Source organism: Osmerus mordax, chromosome 11, assembly GCF_038355195.1.
Source record: "Osmerus mordax isolate fOsmMor3 chromosome 11, fOsmMor3.pri, whole genome shotgun sequence".
Taxonomy (NCBI): Eukaryota; Metazoa; Chordata; class Actinopteri; order Osmeriformes; family Osmeridae; genus Osmerus; species Osmerus mordax.
In genome coordinates this window covers 14,095,082-14,122,656 of record NC_090060.1, presented here as the reverse complement: position 1 = coordinate 14,122,656, position 27,575 = coordinate 14,095,082, and the positions used below count along the sequence as shown (strand labels likewise).

General features: G+C 46.1%; 1 protein-coding gene across 1 annotated transcript; it reads left to right on the top strand.

Annotated features, from left to right (window-relative positions):
* Positions 1–119: 119 nt before the first annotated feature.
* Positions 120–27,552, top strand: LOC136951432 (roundabout homolog 2-like). The gene is made up of 26 exons (XM_067245808.1): positions 120–177; positions 5,208–5,534; positions 12,327–12,484; positions 12,794–12,914; positions 13,047–13,185; positions 13,512–13,639; positions 15,492–15,616; positions 16,706–16,877; positions 16,993–17,198; positions 18,546–18,627; positions 18,822–18,990; positions 19,839–20,005; positions 20,108–20,229; positions 20,533–20,749; positions 20,900–21,018; positions 21,535–21,712; positions 21,912–22,130; positions 22,937–22,979; positions 23,080–23,219; positions 23,428–23,715; positions 23,907–24,039; positions 24,973–25,337; positions 25,612–25,719; positions 25,816–25,998; positions 26,668–26,807; positions 27,514–27,552. Exons 1-26 carry the CDS (start codon positions 120–122, stop codon positions 27,523–27,525), a joined length of 4,119 nt encoding a protein of 1,372 aa, XP_067101909.1. The 3' UTR covers positions 27,526–27,552.
* Positions 27,553–27,575: the final 23 nt, after the last annotated feature.

Here is a 27,575-nt window from a genome sequence, read left to right as displayed (position 1 = left end):
ACAGCTAAACAAAAGCTTTAAATTGTAATAGCTTACTCTATTTACACATTTGGATACCCTGTGCAACACAATATATAGGCTATATTTATAAACAAGTGGACTTGGACCTGTCAGCGAAGATGGGGACACAAAACTGTGTTATGCTGTTGGTGCTTGCAATCGTCTGTATCTCCCAAGGTAAAACACTGAATCTGATAAAAACCTTGACTGCAGCCTACTGTTTCCCACAGCTTAATGCATTAATTGTGTGATTATGTTTTGTTTTTACTTGGGACTGCATGGAAGTGATACAGATTGGTTAATTTTCTTTTGGGGGAAAATCGTTTGGGAATCATTTATCGTCTCTGTAATATAGTATTGTGTTTCAGAGTTGTATTGAACCCCTCAACCCCAAACCCCCAAATAAATATAGGCTCTATTGGTCACACACACACGCTGGCACGCACAGGCACATACATACGCACACAGGCACACAAACGCTTACACTGGTGCCATATGGTGTGTGTAGTGAAGTGCATTGCGTGATATGATTCACACATTCTGAAATGTCTTACGCGTTTCTCCAGATGTTCAGATGTTATTGACCAGATTTATGAACGTCTTGATTGATTTGAATACTGCTGTTATCTATGTTTTGTTACCCAGTTTACAATATGCTATATTAATGGTTAGTCACAAATCCCCTCAAGACAGCTTCCAAAGCATTACACTTTGGACACGTTGGTCGATGTCCAACATGTGTACTATTTTTGTCCAAGTGTTTGAATGATCCAAGTGTTTAAATGATCATTCTCTCAGTATTCAAATAAGGAGAAATAGTCCTTGTGTTGTAATGTACAGTTCAGTACAGACCAATGCTGTCTAATCTTGAAAGCAGGATTGATCTAAAACTAAGTTTGCCCTGCCTATTCAGTCTTAGAAGCTGAACTGCTTCCATCGATACGTCAATGCCTTCCAAGTTGTTTTCAAGCTTGTGTGGGAGTAAATTGTCTGTGTTGTCTTAAACCCCTGTTTGATTGCATAGAAAAGAAGGTCGGGCCACAAATTGCATTCGATTGAACTAGTCGAAAGGCAGAATTGCATGCCTCGGGTTTTAAGATAGACAAAATTGCCAGAGCTTGCTGTCTTCCCTCAACATATTGGATGCTGTCTATGTGATGTCTCTGCAAATAACGAGAACATGAGCTCCTTTTCTGATAGACAGGTCCAAATTACCTAGCTAGTTGCTGCACAATTAGTGATGACAAATTGTGGAATTTTCTATGCACTTCAGCAGAATTCAGAGCCCTTACTGTGTTTGTTGTCATACAGTGATCTAAACAATCTTTCAACAAAACCAATAATGTAAAAGAAGCCTGCATAGATATGTGTGTGTTCGGTGTCTCCTCCCCCTAGTTACTAAGTGAAAGCGTGGCTCTGGGTTCAGTAAAGCCTCTCAGAGCTCAACTTAATGAAATGGCCTGTGGATGATGAAACAACAGCACAGCCTGTTTACAGTCCATACCAGGTCTGAGTCATATACACTGAATGATGTCCTACTTCTGATGCAGGGATGCCATCATTGAGATTAGACATGGGGCAAGGACAGTTGCCAAAAACAAAGGCTGCGAGTCCTTTTCAGAAAGAGCGCATGAGATTAGCGCAAATGCAAATTCGTCCTGAGTTGACAGCACTCCAGAAGTACCCGCTCCTCGGCCTTAGGACTTCCACCAGCCAAGGCTGGACGTCACCTCGTTATGTAGATGGTGGAACAAAAAAAAATGAAAAGGCACAAAAAAAATCTCTGTGGATGGTAACCTGCCCCAGAGACAAGCCTCTGTCAGCTGAGAGTGCTGTCCCATTTACCTCTGGTGTGTCAACCAGGGTCTGGCTGTTTTCAACAGGTACACTCTGCTGTCTTCCCATGTCTCCCCACGGCTGCATGCCCAGGAAGATATTTAGATACCACAGCCTGGGGGGGGGGGGGGGGGGGGGACTTCTGTTTCTCAACCAACTGTTCCTCAAGGGCCACTCTGTACATGGACAACAACAGCGTTGGAAGAGAAGCAGGAAGCTCCCTGACTTTAATTCACACCATATTAGATTGACAGGAGAACACTCATGCCCCTGAGGAGGAAGGGACTGACGCGTGCTTAATAGTTTTTTTTTTTTTATATCGTCGGAATTTTCGCCACAACAATATTAATTAATGAAAGGACTCCTATTATGTAATGCTACAGCTTGAAGCCATAGGCCAAATATAGACTGAATCAACTGGGTCCTTAAAGATATCACTTGATCTTCCCTATGGGTCCATCACTGCTAACGATGTGTATTAAATAAGGCAGAAATGTATCAGAAGCTACGAGCCAACACGTGTGTGGGAGTCTGTTGATGCAGTTTAAGACAATTCGATAGATGTTCTGTCAGAGTGTATGCTTTTGTGTGCGACTACACTTGCACGGTGTGGGTTATTTCATTATTTCCACAAATAAATAGCTTTCTTTCAAGTTGTCAGCGAATGTGAGATGTTTTTTTCTAGTGCTGTCATCTTTGCATACATAATGGATGGGCGCACAGTTATTTCACATAATCATGTTGTATGGTGATATTTGAGCAGGCCTTATGTGGAGGAAAATGTTCATATAATGTTCATGTGTGGGAGTCAGGTGGCTGAGCGGTTAGGGAATCAGGCTAGTAATCTGAAGGTTGCCAGTTCGATTCCCGGCCGTGTCAAATGACGTTGTGTCCTTGGGCAAGGCACTTCACCCTACTTGCCTCGGGGGGAATGTCCCTGTACTTACTGTAAGTCGCTCTGGATAAGAGTGTCTGCTAAATGACTAAATGGAAATGGAAATATAAGTGTGGTTTTGAAAGTCAGTTGTATTCCTGACACCAACATGGACAGTGGGCCTATGACTAAATGGGTTATGACCATAACACGGGAGCAGTTTTTCCATTAGCTAGAGAGATGATAGCCATCACCAGATTCTCTCCCTGCTCAACCTTCTCTCATGGAGAAATCCTTTATCACATTTTTTGAAGCCATGTCATTCACAGGGCCCCTCTCATCTGAAAGGATCCTCAAGGTTACCTACAATTCAATCTTACGGTCAAGCTCTCCTTATGCTTACAGACATTGGATAGTGATGGAGTTTTCTTTGTCACACATTTTTCTTACTTAGAAGTTTGTGCAAATTTAAGACTTAATGAACGTTACATAACAGTTCTGAATGCATCTTGACAGATCATTTTGTGAAAGTGGTTAAGATGTGGCTGTGTTTGTGTAGTTCATCCATTCATGTGGAAGTGTGGGACCATGAATATGCCTCTCCCACTCTCACTTTTTCCTCATTTGAATTCGATTAATTTTGCACGTTGATTTCAATGACCTAGAATCATATTTTCACACCACAATAATTCCCCATGAACATTCAACTCTCAGAGGATTCCATTAGAGGCTGTCTAGAGTAAATTGGGCCATGGGTGTTGAGGGTGAGCAAAGCTTTTTAGGTGGCCTCTGGTTTTGTCTCTGACATGTTTTTCTCTTTGTCACAAATATGAAGGGGCTATGTTTCTGTCTTTGAAAGGGGCTTCTACTCTCTGCACGCCAATCTTCGTGTCATGAATTGAACACGGCTGTGATTATTCTTCAGAGCCTCATCAGGGGAGAATGCCCAAGGTGCCATAGAGTCTACTCTGATTACACAGCTGCCACGGGAGTGTGTTGATGTTTGTCACACTGACAGATAAAGGTGCCTTTTCAGTGTGGAAGACTTCTTGTTTCCAACAACATTATAAAACACATGGACGCATGGCCTGTTTCCTCCTCTGCGAAGACTATCGTTATTCTAAGTTACAATAACGGCAATATGGGACATAGAGCCTCTTCCCTAGTGTTATATGTAAATCCCTGTGGAGGAACCCAGTCAGATATTCAAATCACAAACCAAGCTGTGAATTATACACAGGTCATAAAAACCTCCAGCTGGAATTGGGTAGGCTTTGAGAGAGTGAAAACAGCAAACATGACCCCCAGTATCAGCAGGGAGCTGACAGTTAAGAGGGGAATAGTTTAAAATGAGTATGAAATGAGCAATATTTGCTTCACTTGGTTTGTTGTGGTGAGCATGCAGTTTTATATAAATCACCACTTCCAGAAAGGGAAAGAGATAGAGAGGTATTGCCCATTGCAGGCTCCTCGGCATCTGATACCACGAGCACTCATCCACATCCTGCATTAGCTTTAGCTGCCTGGTGGGTGACCTGCAGGTCTTAGTTCTGGGATTGCTGTTTGGATGTTTACCTCAGGTTCATGCCTGTGTTGGGCATGGCCTGATGTGGATCAAATGAGTTTATAAATCTGCTTACTGCTAAAAGCTCTGATTAATCCAGACGCCTCAGATGTAAGTATAATGTAGCAACACGCACAGTATGTCAGTAGGTTGCAGAATTCTGCTCCCGGCATACGATTCTGGTGATGGAAGATTGTCATACTGTCAGAGATTATCCAGATACGGAAGGGAGGGGGGAGGACTACTGTTACTGTACAGTACAGGGTGGCATGGGACCATTGGATAGACACTGCTTTTAGGTCGGCTATCCATCAGTTTAATGGAATTCGTAGATGTTTTTTTATTTATTTTGTATTTCAATGATTCATATTCCAACCTTAGACTTCATATTGTTACAGTAGATGCACAGCAGCTCTAAAAGCCTTGCTGGAGCCTGTAGTTGGGAGTAGTAGTCCTCTTACCCTGCAGAGCAGAGAGGAACAGTAATGGATCCCAAGAGAAAAACATATGGGAAATTCTCTATTTTCCTGTCTCTCTCATTCTTTCAAGTTAGATCTCACTCTCTCTATCTCCCCTTCTAAATCTCATTTAAGCTCCCCACTAGCTATGTTTCCATAGTACAGGAGTCCTGACTGACAGTGAGATTGACCATTACCATTTCAAATATTTGGTTCAAAACCCTGTGCTGGTAACCCTCTTTGGGGGAAAAAAGAACAGAAAAAAACACATCCCTTCTTCTTCACAACGGGTGGCATACATATTCATGCTGCTTTTAGTTATTACAGTGGAAGCCAAGTTGAGAGTGACATTATTATGTATAACCTTATCAAAATGTAAATAAACATTGATTTATATTGATCTTTCTTTAAGCTTTCCCTTACAAGGTATCATGTGCCGCAGGTAACCCTGTCAATCTTTATCTCCACCTACCAGGGTCTCGAGCTCGTTTTGAAGACTCTCCGCCCCGGATCGTGGAGCATCCCTCCGACCTGATCGTGTCCAAGGGGGAGCCGGCCACCCTCAACTGCAAGGCGGAGGGGCGGCCCACCCCCACGGTGGAGTGGTACAAGGACGGGGAGCGCGTGGAGACGGACAAAGACGACCCCCGCTCTCACCGCATGCTGCTGCCCAGCGGCTCCCTCTTCTTCCTGCGCATCGTCCACGGACGACGCAGCAAACCGGACGAGGGCGTGTACACCTGCGTGGCTCGCAACTACCTGGGAGAAGCCGTCAGTCGTAACTCTTCGCTGGAAGTTGCCAGTAAGGCCCTGTCTTTGACTCGTCCTCCTCTATTGGATTTTTGGTTTGCTCCGTGTGTGGGTTTGTGCGCATGTATGTCTGCATGTCTTGTTTTTCAGTATTTAGCTTCGAGTTGTAGGCAAGCTCTGCTAGAGTATCGGGAAGTGTCAGACAGGAGGATCAGGTGAGGACATGCTTGCGTGTCTGAACGAGGGCTTTCATCTCTGCGGAGGTGTGGATGCAGAGGCGTGCATAGTGCTGTGGCCCTCAAAGCCGCCCACGTGCCACTGTCTCCTAATTGGTGCCAGTGTGGCATGACCCTGAGCTGAAGGGCAGCTCTTTCTGGCGTTAGAAAATGGATTAGCGAGCGTGTTGATTAGGGCAAGGAGCGTAACAGATTAGCCGCCTTACAGTCATCTCGTTAAAAACACAAAACAGCAATTTGACTGCGTCTTATCTTCCAGTAGAGTGAAGACTCTTCACCCACGGTCTCTGTAAGTGCCTCATGGCTGGATGACCTCATCTCAAGTCCATGTTCAGAAATAGGGCTGGCCTCTCCGCCTCCACTCTCATATTTGAGAATCATAAACGCTTGTAGCTAGAGCAAACATTTCCGCCACAGAAGATATAAAGCCGTACCGTAGTAATATATATTTATATTGATCAATTTTCAGTGATTTAGTTCTGATCTGTGTTGCTGAAGATGATACGGTTCTACCAGAAATGGAATGACTCACCCAGACTCTATATGACTAACATCAGCGATGAGTCTTAATCTCACTGCTTCTGGATAGCCTGGGCATATGCTAACACAGTATGGTGGTGGACTTAGCTCTTAACCGCTCGCCCCCCCCCCCCCCCCCCCCTCCCCTCCTTGGAATCTGCAGACTGTTGGGTGATTAGTGACCCAATTAGACTGGCAGGAGTAGGGGAGAGGTGTAGGGGGTCGGTCTGAGTTGGTGGTCTTGTACAGATGGCGGTGCTGTGTTTTATTAAAGGGAAGTGTGAAGAACAACAGGTGGATGAAAGAAATGCTTTGAAATCTCCTCCTCCCTTTATGAGCTTTGATGAATGATGCTGAATTAGTTTAGTTCTATAACCAATTATGTCAACCTAGTCACTCAGGCCCTCACACTTGGCCTAATTAAGCCAAATTAATAAAGAGATTCTAGCTGTCGTTAAGTAAAGCAGTCTCTTTGTTGTTCAGCTAATAAATTTTGATGATGTACCATGTCTCTGTTTGTTTTGCATTAGTTAGATAAGAACGTTGTTATGTTACTATTCCCTTGAGATGATGTGTTGTTCATGAAGGACTTCTTTGTTGATGAGAAACTTTTACTTCCACACACCAGCTCCAACTTGGCTCAGACCCAAGGAGTAGAAATACATCCATGTCTAGAGCTGACCTCTGACACATGACTCTTTACCAGTATGGTGGTTGGCCACAAATTCTCTAAGGATTTGAAATTCAGATACATAGACTTTCTTCCACACAATGAGCCCCCACACTGCACACTTGTATCTGAACTGACATGTATTTCACGCTCAAATGCTTTTTATTTGCTTTGAGGCCCGCAACTTAGAATTCAGTGTAGTCATTGTTGATTTCTTCCACCTCTAAGTACGTTTTCCTATTGTGAGATTCTGTTGTTGTCATGAGTGCTGCAATTCACCAATTGACTTGCTCAGCTGCTGTGTGGAGCCAATATAATGATATATATTTTCTATGAATCCATTCATTTATTCCAGAAAGTGTGTTCCGTTCTGGCAGTTGACTTTTATGTAATAGAAAAAGCAGTATCTATTTCAAAGCGGTGAATGTGAATGTCTGTCTCAGAGAGAAAACAGCCACATGCTCTGAGCTGGATTAGAATAAACTAGGACAAATAAAAAATAAAACTTAAAAGGCTTTAGAGCCAGATGTCTCTCTTTCTCTCTGCTGATGGAGGATTACGAAGGACTGATGTTTTGGGCTTGTGTTCGTTTCTTGGCCTCCGCTAACAGTCTTCTGCTCTCTGAAAACAGACCTGAGGAACATCCGCCTCGCTAGACACAGACGTTCCAACTCGCCAGGTAGTGAATAATTTATTCGATGCCGCTGAGTTGATTGCTGAGCACATCAGAGCTGAGGTCGAACACGGTACGATTTGAGGGGAAGATTTAAGGATGAGTTGATGTACTTGTCCGTGGTCTGCAGGCTGAAGACAGAGGAGTCCCTCTTTAACCTCCGTAAACACAGCCAGACAATGGCTGGATTAAAGCAATCCCTCCTAGTGCAGCCGAAGCCTCTATTAGCTGTCAGCACAGGAGCGAGGGGATAGGATTAGACCACCTCTCTAATGGGTTTACTCCTACTGCTCTCAGGAACAAAAGAACAATGGCTGACCAGCCAGCGGCTCACTTAAAGATCACTTCTCTGTCTCAGCAGGCTCTCTTCCACCATGTGTTCAGTTCTCCTGCATCGCCCGGTCACACACAGGGCCCCATCGCTTGCCTGTAACACCAGTCTCCGACAGTAACTGCAGTATAAGCTCATGGTGTGCCCTTGTGAACTCTAGTTCCACTCTATTGTCCAACATCACTTATCCATGAAAACCTGCTTGCATCCCGAACCCTTGGGCTCCTTTCCCAGCACACTGACAAAAGCCACACAATGCACACAATTGTTCTGACTACTGTCACACTCTCCCTATGAGCACTAAAAACTGCAACAGATGGCCTCTCCACTCTGCTAAAGCTGTACTCCTGCTAAGGGCTATATATAGAGCGATAAATATCACTTAAAAAGGCAGTGATGAATATTCTGTGGAGATTTAATCTTTTAATCTGTATATCCATGAAAAAATATAGTTATGAAAATAGATGGAGCTGGCCAGAAACACAATCATGCCCCACCTTCTTTGGATTGCAAAGAAGTTTTAAGCTAATCTAGCTACACTAACAGCATGCAGGACAAATATGAACATGCGATGTTGTGCCTGTGGAGAGAGGGTCAGACTGGTGGTGGCCTGCTCACCGCTTCAGTGCACCTTAGGTGGGACATGCTAGTGTTTACGTGCTGCGGATGACTCACTAATCCCATTCTGAATCCCATTCTGACTGAGAATATATGTGGACTCCACATCACCGCCACCCTCAACAAAGAGTTGCAGACAGTGATTGAATACATTACTAGCAACAAACGAGTCTTAAACATATGATAGATCAGTGTTGCTGAAGAATTGCATTTGGGACAAACAACTCCTTGAGCTCTAGACGTGGGCTGAATCTGATGCTGAACAACGAAGCTGTTGATCAAGTAGAGGAAACAAGTAGGGGAGTCAGGTGGCTGAGCGGTGAGGGAGTCGGGCTAGTAATCTTAAGGTTGCTAGTTCGATTCCCAGCCGTGTCAAATGACGTTGTGTCCTTGGGCAAGGCACTTCACCCTACTTGCTTCGGGGGGAATGTCCCTGTACTTACTGTAAGTCGCTCTGGATAAGAGCGTCTGCTAAATGACAAATTTTAATTTAATTTAAACAACTTCTTGGTTTTATTTTGGATTGTAACTTGTGGTGGACAAGGCATTCTGTTTTTTGTAAAGATGGGGAGGAAAATATCAGTGATAAAGAGGTGTTCTGCTCTTCTAACACTAAAGAAGTCCTGCCATCTAGTTTTATCACATCTAGACTATTGTTGACGGATATGGTCAGGTGCTACAAAGAAGGATCTAGTAAAACCGCAACTTGCAAAGCAGCTTGTCTTGCCCTTCTAATGTAGGTCTAATGTAAACAACATGCAAGGCTGTCAGAATTACAAATTTTCGCTAGAAACATGTACTGAATTCCTAATTGTTTGTAGTCACATTCAGCTCAAACACACATACTTACCCCACCAGACATGCCACCAGAAGTCTTAAAAACTGTTATTAAATCTAGAGCACAAAGCAATTCCCAGTATTGTAATGAGCCATGGTTGCATGGAACTCACTTCCAGCTGAGGTGGCTGAAGCATACCATAAAGCCAGGTTTTAAAAAACTGTTAAGCTACACCTAATGCCACCCGTTGTGCAATCTATGTATAGGAATATTTAGCTTTGTATGCTATACACTCTGCTTTTGCAAGTGTATATGAATATGCATAAGAATAAGTTCAGTAATATGTTTGCGAAAAAAATTGTGAGTTATACTTGTTTTTTAAGATGTTCTCAGCTAATGGGGATCCCCCCGAAAAATCGCATTTTATACTCCATTGGGAATTCACCACAAAACACTTAAATAAACAGTATGAAAAATACTTTTTGTATAGTTGGCTTAAGATCCTGGTTGAGGAGGGATCAAATTAACTTGAGTCCAGCTTCAAAGAGTTGCACTTGGCCTTGTTCACTGAGCAGTTTTGGGGGAGGGAGATCAGACGGCAACTTTCTCCCTGGTGACTGATCCTGCCCTCCTTCGGCCCTCTTTTGGGGCCTCTGTGTATCTAAGATAAATCAGTCTTGGGACTGGGGTGTGATGTTCTTGGTGTGTGTGTGGGTGTGTGTGTCTGCACGCCCTTGCGCAGGCATGGTTTTCTGGCAGAGGGGTGTGTGTGTGTGTGTGTGTGTATGTTCCTCTATGAGGTTTTGGGATTAACTCTATGCCCATGACTTCACTTCAGTCGACATGGCTGAGTAACAGGGTCTCTGTGCTCTCGTCTCTGCACCAGACGCACTAAAAATAATACAACGCTTTCAATTACCCCCTTAGCTGTGAGAAGCCTTTGAAACAGACAGCAAAGTGGATACGGTCTGGGTTATTCTCTGAACAGACTGTTGGGAGGGGAGTGTGCCTTGACAGATTATAGCTCATCCATGTCCCTGCAAAGCAGCCAAAAGTGCTTTTTTTTTTATTGTGATGGGGTCTTTTTATGTTACAGGGGGGTTAGGGGTCGGTTTGGGTGTAAACCTTTTTTTGGACATATGTACAGCCAGCACGTACGTCTAAGCTGCATCCTTAAACTTCCCCCAACCAGAACAAAAGCGTTCCCAGCTCCAGAGTGTTGTGATAAGGCTATCAACCAGGGGAGCTGCACTGACTTTCTCTGCACATCGCAGCCTTCAGCATACAGTTGGATTCTGTATATTGAAATCTGGGCTGGAGATGTCACGATATAAAAAATAATGAAAACCCTTTTTGAATATAGATGAGGAGCCGTGTTTTCAGAATGAGCCTTCGCTTTCTAAAACAGATAACCCTTTCTGAATATATATGAGGAGCTGGGTTACATTTCTCAGACAGAGGCTTCTCTTCTCGATATGTTGACGTTTATAAACTTCTCTTTTGTTAAAGTTTAGAATGTCACCTCAATGACAAGATACGGAACTTCTCAACTGGGGGATAAAACGTGTGTCAGTATGATGCATTAAAAGGATAGAATACAGATGCATTTGAAGAAGCCCGACTTCAGGAAGTGGGTGGACAGAGAGTGTGTGACAGATTGACTCATATTGGAGGGGGGGGGGGGGGGGGGGGTAGCTGGAGGGAGGAGGGAGACTGAGCAGACTGATCGACAGATGACGACGTCCATCACTGAGGATGATGTGAGACTCAGCCGGCTCAGGAAGAAGTCCCAGCACCATTTGTCTGCTTCTCTGAGACGGGAATATTCATAGTCGTTTACCCAGGATAATTGCAGCACTCAGAAGTGTGCAAGTCTCTCTTGAGTTCTAGATGGATAATCACATGGATGGCGAGATAAAGCCGGTCTAAAGAGATAGCTAGCAGGCAGGCGCCAGGCTCTGAATATTAATGATGTGTTAAGGACAGGACTTAGGAGCTTGACAGGCCTCAGTGTACTGTGTGAGGCAAAGAGATGTTATAAGATATTACACGATGGTGGGCATTGCTCTAGGTTAATTCACAGTTAATTGATTAGATTGACTGCTGGCAGGGGTCGTCGACAAGACACGTCCAGTTAGCAGATGGGTAAACTGACCCGGCAAGCAGATGGTCTTTACTGCTTGTTTTCTCTGAAATGAAATGAGCTTGAAATATATAGAGATATAAAATAAAGATAAAAAATAAATATTGATCACATTGTCCAAAGTGTGTGTGTGTTTCTCAAGAGGTCTCAAAAGACCAGCTTGAGGTCAGAGTTCATCCAATATGTTTCTTCTGTCAGTCAGTACAAAACAAAAGCTCCATAAGGGTCATCTTATGGTCCTCCCTCTCAGCCTGTCCTCTTCTCTCAGAGAAGTTGACGCTGAAGTCAACATGTCAGCCAGACAAACTGTAAGGACAACAAACAGAAAGTCACATCAATAGCATGCGGTCCTGTTTCTCTGTCAAGTTCATGTTGCTGATATGTGCGGTACTGTGCAGTAGCTTGTTCTTAGGCATTACAGACACAGCATCGCATTAATGTGCCAAGCCGTTCTTTTGCCTCTCCCAGGTTAAATAATGAATGGGTTTTGATTTGTTTACTCCGTGTTGGACTGAGAGATGTGTATTATTCATTGTCTCTCAAAGCAGATTCGACAGACTAGGACACGGGCCCAGGCAACATCAAAACGCTGTGCTACTGTACTCAGCCAGCAGCTTGAACAGGCATGCAATGGCCAGAGCACAACACCACCCAATCAGCTCGCTTTCATTGAACCTTTTCAAGGACTCACATTTCAGTCATTCCAGGAATGAGTGAACAGAGTGCAAAAGAGGCTAGTGGCAGCCTCCCCACACACTATGGTGTTGTCTTGGGACTAGATGAACCCAGAATAGGATAGACTTGCCGGAACATTAGTCTTACTATTCCATGTCTTACACTCTCCTCGTACCCCTTGCCTCCCCGTCCTTCCCCCAGTTCTGAGGGATGACTTCAGGCAGGCCCCCAGTGACGTGGTTGTGGCGGCCGGGGAGCCCGCCGTGCTGGAGTGCGTCCCCCCGCGCGGACACCCTGAGCCCAGCGTCTCCTGGAAGAGGAACAATGTCCGCCTCGGCACCAAGGACGAGCGTGTCTCCGTGAGTCTGGGATCTGCAGATGCTAGCTTATCCAACCCCATTCACGTCCCTCTGAGTTCAAATGTTCTCGGGGGTTTAAGCATGCACATCAAAGCAAAAACCGACAGTCAGGAGCAAATGCTCAAGCTATATTAGGAACTCACTCGAGCTCCAACTGACAACAGTTCCAGTTCGCTGCGGCTCAGGTCCAAACGATGTCAGATCAGTGGAGTGTCACCAGGGACGCATGATGCAGATCTGCGCTAACTATGATGGAAGCCCTTCCTCTGGAGCGCTGCTGAACTGACGTGTCCCTGTGTGTCGTCTCAGATGCGTGGGGGCAAGCTGATGATCTCCCACACCAGGAAGAGTGACGCTGGCATGTATGTGTGTGTCGGCACCAACATGGTAGGCGAGAGAGACAGCGATCCTGCAGAGCTTGTGGTGTACGGTAGGTTTAAAATCACCCCACGGTTCCTGTGTTTTTGTTGTCGTTTTGGATGTCGTCGTTGACGACGGCGTGTGCGTGCGTGGATGATCACATGACCTGCTTCGTGGCGTGACTGCGCTCCTGTCTTGGCAGAACGTCCTGTGCTGCTGCGTAGGCCCGTGAACCAGGTTGTGATGGAAGACGAGAGCGTAGACTTCCTGTGTGAGGTGCATGGAGACCCCGCCCCGACAGTGAGATGGCGCAGAGAGGAGGGAGAACTACCCCGAGGGAGGTGAGTTTGACCGACACATAAGCTGACCATACAGACGTCAAAACTCCCTGATTGAATGTCAATGGGAAAGGATTGACAGCACAGCCTCGCACACTCACACAGACTGTGTGAGACAGTGGTATCTGAGATGCAGGCAGATTGACAGAGATGAATATTGTATAGGATTACATACGTGACCTAGAAAGAGTCATTATTCATTAATGCATGCCTTTTCCCAACTAAATGTAAACGAATAAAGAATTAATATATTACCGTGCATAAAACAATATGACCGTTATGACGGCTATGGTTTTGAATGACAGACTGTTATTCCTCCCGACTGTCAGATTTGAGATCCGTAACGACAACAGCCTGCATGTGGTCCGCGTGAGAGAGGAGGATGAGGGCACCTACACCTGCATGTCTGAGAACAGCGTGGGCAAGACCGAGGCCTCGGCCATCCTGCAGGTGCATGGTAAGAGACCCACACACACGTACTATCAAAAAAATAGCTTAAGAGTCAACACACATACTCCTGCCCAGTCTCTCATCTCTTTCCTCTGATGCCACGGTTCACACAGTAATGAACAGTCACGTAGGTAACACCAACATGTTCACGGACGGGTACAGTAGTATTCGTGAAGGATGTGTCTGTCCGTGTGTGTTACATAAGAATGTGTGTGTGTGCGTGTCAACATTGTGTATGCGCAATGTCATTGTGTGTGCATGATATCACTGTGTGTGTGATATCACTGTGTCTGTGTGAGATACTGTGTATGAGTGTGTATGATATCACTGTGCGTATGACATCACTGTGTGCGGGATGTCAGTCTGTATATGCGTGATATCTGTGTGTGTGTGTGGCTCTCCTCTATGCTGCTGAAGTGAGCTTATGCTAAACCAGATGGATTACTCCATTAGACAGCTGTTTGAGATGGTGTGCTTCAACACACTGCCAGAGACTAGTCACAACAGGAAGCAGACATGGCGGTGTTTGTGCAGAATGTGCTTGTGTGTATGTGTGTGTGTTGTGTTTCCATGTTTGTGTTGACATTTCCGTCTAAATCAACCCGTCTCATTTCACCAAACTTTCTCTCCGTTTTGTCTCCTGCTAGAGATCCTTCTCATCAATTTCTCCTTTTTCACTAACAGGCGCGCTAAATTAAACCTATGTTCATTTCAGTCGATTTGTTCAAGGTTCATGTGGATGCAATTAGGATTGTGGCATGCTTTTAGAGCTATCATCGTCTGGTCGGATGCTCAGTGGACTGGTGCCATTAGTGGTTGAGTCTTGTCTCTCCGTGGCTGTGCTTCCAAGTAAGCCTCTGACACTAGATTAAAGCCTGCTATCACACACACACATCTGGTGTCTTTCCTTTCATTACAACCAGTGTGTAAAGATCAAACTATGTTTCGACTTTATCAAACATCCATGTGACACTTCTTCTGTTTGCGCGTGAATCACAGTTCTTTTTTTAAATTTTACGATTGTTTAACTGATAAAATCTTTCTTGTACGTGCTTGTATGCATTTGAATCGGTTTGGTGCTATTCTAAATACAGATTAGGTGAGGACATTGTATTAAGTTAACCTAAAACCGATCGATGTTAAGAAAACATTCGTGTTCTGCTCATACCCCTTTGATTTTCATTCGCCTCCCTGGCTGGTGTAATTGTGCACCAGTGTGTGTGTGTGTGTGTGTGAGTGTGCGTTTGTGTGTGTGCTCTGTCTCTAGTGTGGGAAGATGCTGCGTTCTCTCACTGGGAGTGGGAACTTGAAGACACGACACAAATGACTCAGTTTCCTTAAGTTCTGTGTTTGTGTTTGTGCTGTGTGTGCATGTGCGTTAGAGACATCAAGGAGGCAGCCTTGCCAGGGATAGAGTCAACAGTAATCAGACCGCTCATGCTGATGCAGTAGTCGTCTGGTCAGTATCTATCTGTAGGCCTGGCCAGGTAAGATGTGCCCGCCCCACAAATCTGACTGGTCATCATCACAAATCTACTTTGACTCTAAAATAACCCAGGAAATATAATTACAATAACATCCCTTTGGAAAGGCATGGTTTGCTGCCTGACTTTAGCGGCTATGAATCTATGTCACCCACTGCAATGTGAAAAGAGGCTAGACCATTTGAGCTGAGACAACATACAGATAAACTGACCAGAAAGCTAAAGCTGACAGCATTCAAACAACATTCACAAAGTGTCATTGCTCAGTGTTTGATTCATATAATGCAGTATTCATGAGCAAGTATTGATTTTTTTACAGGGGACAGAAAGAATACATAAGATACATAAAATTTGAAGCTCTGTTCTCGGTTCTAGTACCACCACAGATCGCCATCCGGCCCCGGGACCAGATTGCAGCTCAGGGTCGCAGCGTAACCTTCCACTGTGGGACTACAGGGAACCCTCTGCCAGCCATCTTCTGGCAGAAAGAGGGAAGCCAGGTCAGAACGATCAATTATAAATAATGAGGCGATGAGAATCGCTGTCAGACAATACTATGTGTTTAAGCACAATATAATAAACTGTATTTGAATTTCTGGCAAATATTTTGACAGCGAGTGAGCTATGGGACTGGCTTTTTCAAACTTAACAGCCTATTATTTTGATTAGCAGCCACCTAATAGTTTTCTCACCATGTTTGTTTTGCGGTGACTCATTCCAATTTTCACAGCTTGAATCAAAGATATTTGTTGCGTTTAGCGGCTTTTTTTTCCCTCCATTTTTCTCTTGATTGCCTGCACCCACAAAGACGTGCTCGCTGAGCAAATGAGGGGGAAGCGTGTTTGCATTTGGCTGAGAGATGCAAAGACAGATACTTGTTGCAAGGCATTATGGGTATGCGTTGGCGAAAACATTGCTGTTGTCGGTAGACAGAGTTGAACATCGAGGGAGTGGGTGAGAATGGGTGGGAGAAGGAATGTGGGAGGGGGAGGGAGTACATCAGGTGTGAGAGGAGCTGCCTCCCCCAGGGTAGAGGCACAGAAGCACAATGTTTAACACCTGCTTTATTAAACTATAAATATTGCTTTTTTTTTTACTGCTCTCTTGCTCTTAAGATATCGTTAGAGAATCTTTTGGAAGCTGAGGTAGAAGTCGTCAGCTTGGTAAGTTAAGGTAAAGTTAGGTAGCAGGTCGTGGACTTGGGACTGTGGGTTCGATGGGTTGCTGGTCGCCTGTTTGTGATGCGTTCAGCAGTAGTTTTTGAGATTATCTTGTGTCCTTATAACCCTGGCCTCCACTCACTCACTCTAAGCTTCTTATAAGAATGAAATGGATGGATATTTGTCCCTCCCTTCCCCCCGTCCACTGTCCTATCCCTCTTTTAAACTGCCAGGGATAACTTCAAACTTTCAAAACACCCCAAACAACCCATATAAAGTCAACACTACTTTCTGTTCTTGTTCTGTGTCAGACTGACGAAGCAGCTAATGAACACAGTGACGACCGTCTGATTCATCGCTTTGAATGAGTGGCATTTGTCTGATTTGTGTTTGTTTCTCATTTACGTGTCTGTTTGTGTTTGTGTGAAGATGTTACTGTTCCCCGGCCAGCCGCCCTCCCAGTCTGGCCGCTACTCTGTGTCGATGAGTGGGGAACTGACCATCACTGATGTCCATACAGAGGACACAGGACGCTACATCTGTCAGGCCATCAGTGTGGCTGGAAGTGTGCTGACAAAGGCCTTGCTGGAGGTGGAGGGGGGTGAGTTTGCGGGGAGGGTAGAGGCAGGAGTTCAGTGGATAAGGTGTTATTGTAAACTCAGCACAAGACATCAGTCATTAACAGAGCTCTGCGCATTCTATCCTTTCACCCATAGGTCCTTCAGGGCGGCTTCCACCTATTATCCGTCAAGGCCCAACCAATCAGACTTTGTCTCTGGGGTCAGTTGCACAACTGCAGTGTAATGTGATAGGTGGGTCCTCGCTCAGGGTTTCGTGGGAAAAGGACGGGCAGAGGATTATAGGAGATGACCCCCGTGTGACAGTGATGGAGAACGGCACATTGCAGATCACTAAGATAAAGGTGTGTAACGTGTGTGTGCGTGTGTGGGTGTGTGTGTACAGGTATGAAAATGTCTCAGATGTATGACCTCTTTGTTCTTGTGTGAGGATATGTGGGCGCGCCGCAATGCCTGAGGTCCTTCACACAACTACAAAACCTTCTCCCAGGGGGTGATTTATTTTCCATTTTAAGTGTCTTTGCCCTATTAAAATCAAGGTGAAATCGGTATTCAAAACCGATCCCTCCAGCGCAATTATGTGCCCAGGCCCTGTGTAATTGTATTGTTAATGAAGGGGTTTGTTTGTAAATGCAAATGCAAATGCACACTGCCCTGATGAAAGAGCAGTTCTTCCCCCCCCCCCCCCCGTGTTGCCGACTCACCTGCAGCGAGCATAGAGAGAGCAGAGCTTCGTTTAATTGACTGTGGCTATATGGATGATTAACGATCTCACAGCTTTTAATTAAATCTCAGGCTCAGCACTGGATGCCTCTTTCACACACACACACACACACACACACACTGTGTCATGCTTAGAAGTTGTCCTCAGCATTTAGGCGAGGTCCAGTGCTTCGCAGATGCGGGAAAATCTGCCATGCCACTGCACTCGATGGAACAGAAGAGATGCATTAGCGTGGCATCCACAGAAAGACAGGTAGAGAAAAAGGAAGAATGGAGAGAGAGGATGAAGAGGGAGAGAGTGAGTGAGGAAGGAAGGAAGGAAGGAAGGGAGAAGAAGGAGGGTGAGAGAATTGAGCAAAAGAGAGAGGGAGAAACGGAGGGGTAAAGGCAGAGGGAGAGATGGAAGATGGGTCTAAAAATATTTAGCCTGCTCATGCCCCCTACCATCTTTAATATTTCAGAGCTGCTCAGACCAGCACAGGAAGTTCATATGCCCACATGTAGCCAGTCTTATCAGTCAGAGGTCAGCACTCTGTCTGATCTCTTGCTTGTTTACAGCAGGCTGGCACGCTGCCAGTGCACTGTCAGTAACACCATTAGTGGCAGTGAGGCATGTGGGCATGTACCCAGGGTAAATGGAAGACGGGTGGAGCGTGCCACACAGCCTCAAGGGTAAAGAGATATATGAAGCTGACCGAGGCTGTTCTCAGCAGTCTCACTGCTACTGTGGAGGGATCACTGTTCAATCACAAAGCGGCATTTTCGATAACGCTTGAAACTCGGCAAACGCTAAACTGCTGAGACTGAACATGAGGATTGCAGCAAAGCTGTAAATGAGGGAGTAAGTGATGGGTTATAGAGGAGAGATTATCAGGGACTCTGTCTGGGTTGGCTGGAACAGGAAGTACGCCTTGTGAGTCTTGAACCTTGTCATGAAAGGAAGCTGACGTTCCCCTCTGCGTTGCTAGGATACGGACTCGGGGACCTACGCGTGTGTGGTGTCCAGTGCTGCTGGAGAATCAAGCTGGAGAGGGACACTGACGATCAGAGGTACGGCACACACACACACTACAAGACACAGTCTAGTGTCTAGTAGCAATCTCTGTATGTGAATCTGAATTCCCTTTGCAGGTTATGACATACACAGATTAGAATAGCATATCCTATCGGGAAAACAATTTCAAATGTTATTGTATGGTGTACAATAACCCCCCCCCCCTCCCCCTCCCTCTCCTGTCTCACAGATAATGGAGGTCCTTCGGTCTCTCGGGCGTCTGAGTCTATCCAGTTACCGGGACCTCCCCAGAAACCTGTGGTGACGGAGGTGACTGAGAACACCGTCACCCTCACCTGGCAGTCCAACCCCCACGAGGGCGGAGATGCCGTCACCTCCTACATCATCGAGGCCTTCAGGTACAAAAGGGCTTTGAGTAGATGCCAGAAGTCTGGCGTCTCTCTCTCTCAGGGTTTGCCTCTATGGGCCGGTCTGACCTGTCTGACTGCGTAAACTGTGTTTGGATGACTGTCCTGTGTTCAACTGTCAAGGGATGTCAACTGAGCTTGATATATTACACTGCAAATTCATAAACACTTGAGAGATGGGAAACTTTGAAATGACGCAAGATGAAACCGGACGATTCAGTGCGGCATGATTCTGCAGAGGACCAGTTATGGAGGTGGAGAACAATTGCTCCAGTGGTGCTGGCCTAGTCAGCATTGACCTGAGGTGCTGGGGGCAGCAGGCGCTCTGAGAGTTCTCATTACAGAGGCAGATGGAGGCCAGAGGCCTGAGGCAGACACACAGTCAACCAGACGCTGGGGAAGCAGGCGCCTGATTGGCACACAGACTGACAGCGCTGTTTTAGAGAGAGCGTTCCCAAGGGTGGCTGTTAGCTTCCTCCACCGTTGTCTTCAGAGGAGCCTTTAAATAGAACTGGATGGGAGGGAGTCCTATTATTCCTACACCAGGCCTGGAGGTGGAGAGGGGGATAGAAAGATGAGGGTATGGAGTAGAGGGCGACGCCACTCGGGGACTGGATGGGAACAGATAAGGGTTAGTTGTCATTCATCGTTCTTACTGACATTTCCAGTTGAAAAGTTCTGGAGTGTTCCGGTTCTTTGTGTGTGAGCTCTTTGACTAACACTGGTACTGTTATCTTCTCGATAAAATCGTCCTTTAGGTATTGTTCCTTATTATTATATCACATTTCAGGACTGCGCGAATGGCACAAAAGCAGTGATTGTTTTGCTGTATCTTTTAGCCAATCGGTCGGAAGTGTTTGGCAGACGGTGGCCGACCACGTGAAGCAAGAGAAGCACACCGTCACCAGCCTGTACCCCAACACAGTCTACCTGTTCATCGTCCGAGCAGTCAACTCCTATGGACTGAGTGACCCAAGCCCCATCTCTGAGCCTGTCAGGACGCAGGGTGAGGATGGACGACAGGACTAACCCATGTAGTCAGGTGACAGATGTCCCCTAGTGCTGAGATGGTGGGCTGGTGTGAGTGCGCTTGTCTCTGTTGTTTCAGATGGGAGCCCCACGGAGCAGGGCATGGACCACAGACAGGTGCAGAGGGAACTGGGTGAGGTGTCCGTCCACCTGCAAAAACCCATCGTACTGTCCCCCACCAGCGCCAGGATCTCCTGGACTGTGAGTAGTGAACATTTGTATTCGTTTAGCAGACGCTTTTGTCCAAAGCAACTTCCAAATTGCGCATGAAGAAAGTACAGCAGGAAATGTTTTGGTGGTCAGACTCAAGGAACCGTCTGTATTTACTAGCCACATCTCAAAGTAACCTCATCTTAGTATACAAAAAATAAAACAACATCTGCATTACTTAAATGTACTGCATTATGTTCTGCATTATGTTCCAAAAGTTACCAACACATGAATGCAGGAAATACCGGAAAGCTCAGTACGTACAGATATCCACAGCACTTTGTGGTCCCTCAGGTGGGCCGTCTATCTCAGTTTGTCCAAGGATACAGGATATTGTACCGTACCATTGGCAGCGCCTGGTTGGTCCAGGATGTGGAAGCCACACCCGAGCTCAGCGCCGTCCTATCAGATCTCCGCATAGACACAGAGTATGAGGTCAAGATCCGCCCCTTCTTCAATGAGCTGCAGGGACTGGATAGTCCTATGGTACTGCTGCATATGCCTGAAGAGGGTAAGTTAATAAAAAATGAATGAATATTATGAATAAAATATGACATGTTTAAGTAAGTGTAGGAAATGTCGGATGTATACTTTTAGACATACTGTACATATTTGCATTAAATATTTGCAATATTTATGTTAATACTGTAAACGTTTTCAGTTCCGAGTGAACCTCCACAAGCTGTGTCAGTGGTTCAGCTCACAAACAGCTCCAGCATCAGTGTATCCTGGGAGCCTCCCCCCCACAACCATCAGAGTGGTACAGTCCTGGAGTACAAGGTGAGACGGTTATTTAGTTACTCCTCCTGTTTACTTAAGAAGATAGATAACAGCAGAATTAGTCTGTGGGATGGTTTCAAACTCTCTGACTCTTGTTGCCAAAGATACTGTGTCAACACTGAGGACCATCTGAATACATGCCAATTTTAATCGGCCATTGGTAATTACTCACCAAGTCTCATCTGTTGTCAGCTTAGACATTTTTGTCTGATACAAAAGAAAACTCATCCTTTGGAATTGTAATGAGGGGAACACTGCCTCGCAGTCATCTGTCAGCTGGGAGAATGGAACACTGAGTGCTGGTTCCATGTGTTCCGTGAGAATCAAGTCCTGCCTCTCTCTGTTCTGAGCTCTGATTATCTTCCCACAACTGAAAAACAACCCAGCTCCCCAGCTTCAATAACCAAGACTCCTGATTCTCTGTGTGAAGAACCCTTGGTCCTGATTGCTGTCTGCCTTGTACGAGTCACCTGATCCCCCCCCCCCCCCCCCCCCCCCGATGCTGTATGCTGTCAGGTGTGGTGTCTGAACAGAGAAGGGGAGATGGAGAGCCAGATCAACCGGACAGTGGACGGAGCAGTACTTTCCATCCTGCTGACCGGGCTGTTGCCTGACGTCCAGTACAGTGTGGTGGTGGCGGCCGTCACGATCCTGGGGGTGGGAACACACAGCCCGCCTGTCCATCTGCTTCTCAGTGAGTCACACTCCATACCAACACCACCGTGCACCTTTTCCGGCTTCCATGGAAAGCATGTTGGGAGAAAGGGGTAGAGATCTGATATAGTAGTTGTGATGAATTATGAACACAGTCTGCTACCAGTTTCCTTTACACACCTCAGAATGTCAGTCCATTCATTGTGTCATTATCTGAATTTCTCCCGGCTCTCATGCAGACCCGTCATTGGACGGCCCTTCAGGCTCCTCGCCGAAGGACGGCAGCCCCAGCCTATCAGAGCAGATCACGGGCGTTGTCAGTCAGCCGGCCTTCATCGCGGGGCTGGGCGTGGCGTCGTGGCTGGTGCTCATGGGCTTCAGTGGTTGGCTGTACTGTCGTCATCGAAGGAGGAAGCAGCTAGGACACTACACCACCTCCTTCGCGTACACACCCGCAGGTACATTTACATTTATGCATTTAGCAGATGTTTTTATCCAAAGCGACTTCCAAGAGAGAGCTTTACAAAAGTGCATAGGTCACTGATCATAACAACGAGATAGCCCCAAATATTGCGGGTAGCCAAAACATGAAGCATACATTGTGAAAACCAAATAGATCCCAAAGGGAAGAACCATAAGAGCATGTAGTTAAACAATTTACAATTAAACAACATGAACCTCAAAAGTGCAAGGGTTTACCTGTGGAAAGAAAAGCAAGAAACAAAATATATTTCACAGGTACGGGACGTCTCACACACTGAACGCCAATGGATCTAAACACTGCTAAACATAGTCTATTTCTACTTCTTACAACATTGTCTTGATAACAAGTCTGGTATGTTAACAGTGCTAGACAGCCTAGTTTTTGAATATTTCATATCTCCTGTATTATGCACCAACCTAATCCAGTACTGCACATTATCTTACAACCACTTTCAACATGTTCTTAAATTATTTCCTCAGACAGTGTATTTAAGATTATAGTTGCTTTAGTTTTTTTATATGGTGTTCAAATTCCTGGTCTTAGTGTGTAATGTCTCAGTCTTATTTTGAGCGTACGCCTTTTAGTTTGCAAAATGTAGGTCGACAGCATGGCCTTAATGAAGGGACAATTTGAATTTGCATACTTAAACCTCAAGTGAGATGCACTGTTTTGTGGCCTTGAGGGTAGCCTATACTGTATCTTCATTTCTTTACAAAACAGTCCTGGGATGAAAGCCACCACTGTGTCAACCCTGATTTTAACACATTAATGTTATTGCAGTGGGATTTTCTCATGGTGAAGGATCTGGTTTGATAAATGGAAGGTAAAAACACAAATCACCTGGCCAACAAGTATTATAATAATTCCAACACCCCAGAAGGTCTCACCTGATTTTGATTCTGATGGTCTCCCTCCCTGCTTAGGCCTGGGATGCTGGGCTCCAACATGGGGAATTACCCCTGGCTGGCTGACTCGTGGCCTGCTCCCACCTTAACACCCAACAACAAAGACACAGTCAACTGCTGCTCTGGAAAGCTGGACTCCACAGACAGATACTACAATGGTAAGACTTACAGTAAGTGACACATCCTAAAGCTTACTTATAAGTGGCCACAATGAGAGAAACGCTCTTAAGATTAGATAACCTGGTTGTTTTTATTTGACTGCTGTGGCTGCCGTCCCTTAATTACGGCCTGTATTATATTATACATGTTTTATTCTGTTATAAATAATTGTGTAATAGTGTATTATATATACAACTTGTCCAGCAGTTGGAATATCCAATTACTTGAACCAATCAGAGAAGTTCAACTCAGCACCCAACGACAGCCCCATCTACAGCACCATCAACACCACAGTGGACGAGAACCTGCAGTGTCTGCCCTACTATGACACCTACTCCAGCATGCCCTACACCCAGGGGCCAGACCCTTACACCAGCAGCCCCGTCCTGGCCAACACAGGCCTGAGTCTGGAGCAGGACCTGGACCAGTGGACCCTCCACTCTGGACACTCTGGATCCGACTACGCCAAGCTCCAGTACCCAAGGACAAGCAATGGTAACGGCATGATAATGGACACTTGTTCAGGTTGAAATGGTTGAATGTAATAACTATGTTCCTTTGCTCTATTTCTGGTATATATTTAGAGTATATTATTATATGAATATATTTTATAGAAATGTTGACTGCCTATATTTGTCTTCAGCTTGGTTCTGATGGTGTGTGTTTGTTACGGTGTGTCTCTACAGCCAGACTGGTTCAGCAGAGATCTATTGGGCCTCCATCCAAGCCTCTTAACTGGGAAGATGTGCTGTCTCTTCCACTGCCTGCCAGTAAGGAGATGAGTCATACCAAGAGAGACATGGATGAGAGGAGGCCAAGGTAATGCAGACCCAACCCCCCCCACCACCTCCCACACACACACACTTACACAAACAGACAGCCTACCATGGGACAGCCTGTTAACTACAGCTGAGTGAACTAACCGCTCAGAGATCTAAGAGTGCTGAAGATGCTACTTAAAGCCCCTTTATCTCCGAAACCTCACTGTCCTGTTCCTGCTGTGTCATTTTTTCGTCCTCTCAGACATCCTCCCTAAGTGGGGTGCGTTTAGGTTCACTGTTTCCGCTCTGTTTACCAGGTGATGGACCTGAACCACATGACAGAAAGTTAATGACGCCAGGGACCAAACCAGTGCTGTTGAGTAAACTTTAAAGAAGTTTATGATGGCAGCTGTGAGTTTAACCAGTCTTGCGGCTGTGGGGCGAGGGCAGCGCAGAGGCTGGCATCCCCTCTAACTGGTTCTGACAGATTAAATTGTAGACATAACTGGGGGGGGGGGGGGGGGGGGGGGCTAGGGGGGTGAGCTGCTCTGACTGGGCTGTGTCTTTGGTAATGACATTAGCCATCGTCTGACAGCCTGAATTAGCTTTCTCTGTTTTCAATGACATGTCCTCCATTAAATCCACCCGACGCTCACTTCTAGTCCTGACAACATAAAGCACCCTTGGTCTGTCTTATCTACTATAACCCTTTCCTTCTACAGTCCTTTCTTACATCCAACTCTGCTGGCGTTTTGTCAACTGAACTATTCCTCAACCTCCAGATGTGGGTGTTTACTTGTCTCAAAGACTCGTTCTGATGTTGAAATGTTGCCCAAGTAATTATTCTTTAGATCTCAGGTTTTATTCCACTCACTCTACTCTCCTTTGTCTTTTATAACACTGGCAGACACATACCCTGGTATCTAAACTGGATCCTCCAGTCCCATAGTAGTGTCTAACGTTGTGACTGTGCTCCCTGGCTGTGCTTTAGCTCTGACGAGGAGGACTGGTGCCCCCCCCTGCCAGCCAGGACGTACCTGATGGAAAGTTCCAGGGAGGAGCTCGCCAGCCTGGCTTCTGGAGGGGAGGAACTGAGCCAAACCCCTCCCTACAGCCTGCAGTCCACAGCCACACTCCCCCCTCCCTCACCTCAAGAAGAGACATGCCCCCACGCCGACATGAGGCTGCAGCACTTTGATCTGCTGGCACGCTATAGGTCAGCCTCCCAGGTGACCCAGTCCAACCCAAACTTGTTTGCCAATAAGGAGGCTCATGAAGGCGTTCTGCCTCACCACACCAACCAATGGGCTGATGCTTTCCAAGGGCATGGCATTGCTTCAGAGAGCAGTGGCAGAGGTTTGTTGTGCTTTCGTTTTGTGCATCTGAACATTGTGTCTTAAAACCAAAACAGAGTCATTGTTTGGCTTCCCTTCCAAATATTACTTACCATCCTTTACGACAGCACAGAGATGTAGGCCCATGAATATTCACGGAGATCGTTTAAAAATCACTGAGATTATATAAGGAGTGTTTGTACATTAGAATCACATTCCATTTATTCTGAATTGCCTCGGTTTGCTTGGGTCCCTCTGAATCTCTTGGGCGTGACATCCCTGTTCTCTCCTGTCAGAACAATCTTCTCCCCCTGAGCCGGCAGCGTCACACGGCCACAGAACCAGGATCAAGAAGAGAGCCCCTCAGGACAGTCAGCACAGGAGAGAGCAGCACAACCAAGCAGGTACAACACCACCCCCTCTACACTGATACTCCTGATGGACTGTATGGCTGTAGAATGTTGCTAATCAAAGAGCTGTCAAACCCACCATTCCGCCAGACCTGCCTCCTCCGCCAGCCCCGCCCCCGTCAGACGGCTCGCTGAAGCTTCTGGAAGAGTCACTGGGCAACAGCAGGAAGTTTGCGGACAGAGATAAGAGAGAGGGGGGCCTGCCCGCCATGCAGAGGAAGGGGGAGTACTCCTCGCCCCAGAAGAGAGGGGCGGCCAAGTGGTTGTCACAGGGTAGGTGTCTCAAGCTCATTTTCAACATAGATTTCTCAATATTGCCATAAAGAAGACCCCCCTCGTTATCAAACTGTGTTTGTTTGCTCCGAACCAAAAAAGGCAGCAAACCCAGAATATCACACACAGCCTCCCTGTGTGTGGTTTTAGATAACAATGACGATTATGCGACGTGGCGTCGGCGTTTAGTGTGTGTAGTCCTGCCATGCTGGCTCTCCTTTTACACAGACGTTATTGGGCTCTTTAACTACCTCTCCTGCCGGCTTAATGCTGGTACAACAAACATAGAACTGCAAGGCTGCATAATGACAAAACATTCTCGCCTTGAACAGGCTCGGTAAAAGAGACTACTGACTACTAAAGACATGTCATAACACACAAAGCAAAAACCTGATTATTAGATATACTATCTACCGTGCATGATGTACAGGGAAAGCACATATTGTAGTGTACAGGCCAATATCTGGATTTTGTCTCTGAATCACGTTCATGCAAATCCCCCCTGGACTTAAAAGTCTCCATCAGCTTAATCACACACATCCAGCAGCAATCCGCCGATCTCAACCCAGAGAGGTTGGGGAGGGGGTCCATTCTGACCCATCACTTAGGGTTTAACCCATATATATCCAGCTGCACTTTTGGGTGATTGGAGTCTTTTGTCATCTGCAGATACGGATGTAATCCAGTGCTGCCAGTCCAGCTTCCTCCCTAGGGGCCAGCTGTCAGCCTATGGGTCCCTGGGCAGAGGGGCTTCTCCACGGGCCTCCTCGGGGCCCAGGGCTCCTGGAGCGGGGCGGAGAAGGGACGAGGTGAGTCCAGACTCTCAATGTGCTCTTCTCACACAGGAAACACACGTGGTCTCAGCTCAGGAGGGGCCGTGTGCTCTGGTTGCTTGGAGGGGACAGATGGCTGAGCGGTTAGGGAAGGGGGCTATTAATCAGAAGGTTGCTGGTTCGATTCCCGACCGTGCAAAAATGACGTTGTGTCTATGGGCGAGGCACTTCACCCTACTTGCCTCGGGGGAATGTCCCTGTACTTACTGTAAGTCGCTCTGGATAAGAGCGTCTGCTAAATGACTAAATGTAAATGGATAATAGGGTCAGGTCGGGTGTGTGTGTGTGTGTGGGTCTTGCATGGTCTTAATCAGTGTGTGATTTGTACAGGCAGCGAGCCAGAACACACATTAACCCATGGGGCCATCGTTAAGTTTTCCACCTGTCACTGGGCTTATAGTCTTGTGATCTTGAACAGCAAAGTTTATCCGACGTGTTGACATTCATACCTTAAGGTAGGATTTGAGATGTTTTCACATCTTTTCATGGATAATTGAGGGTAGTCATTCAAATGAATGTTTTCACAGTTGTCTCAGGAATGTCAGTGGAAATAATAGGAGCAAACCAGAACTCTCACAGTGTTCCTGTGGCTAAGCTTCCGCTAAATTACACTGTCAGTGTTAGGATTAGTCCTTGGCTCCAGTCCCAGCGCTGATTGTGTTGGATTTTTGTTTGCTTTCAGAACCTCATATAGATGGAGGCAGATTATGTGACACGACAGTCTCTTTCTTCTTCTCCTTCCTC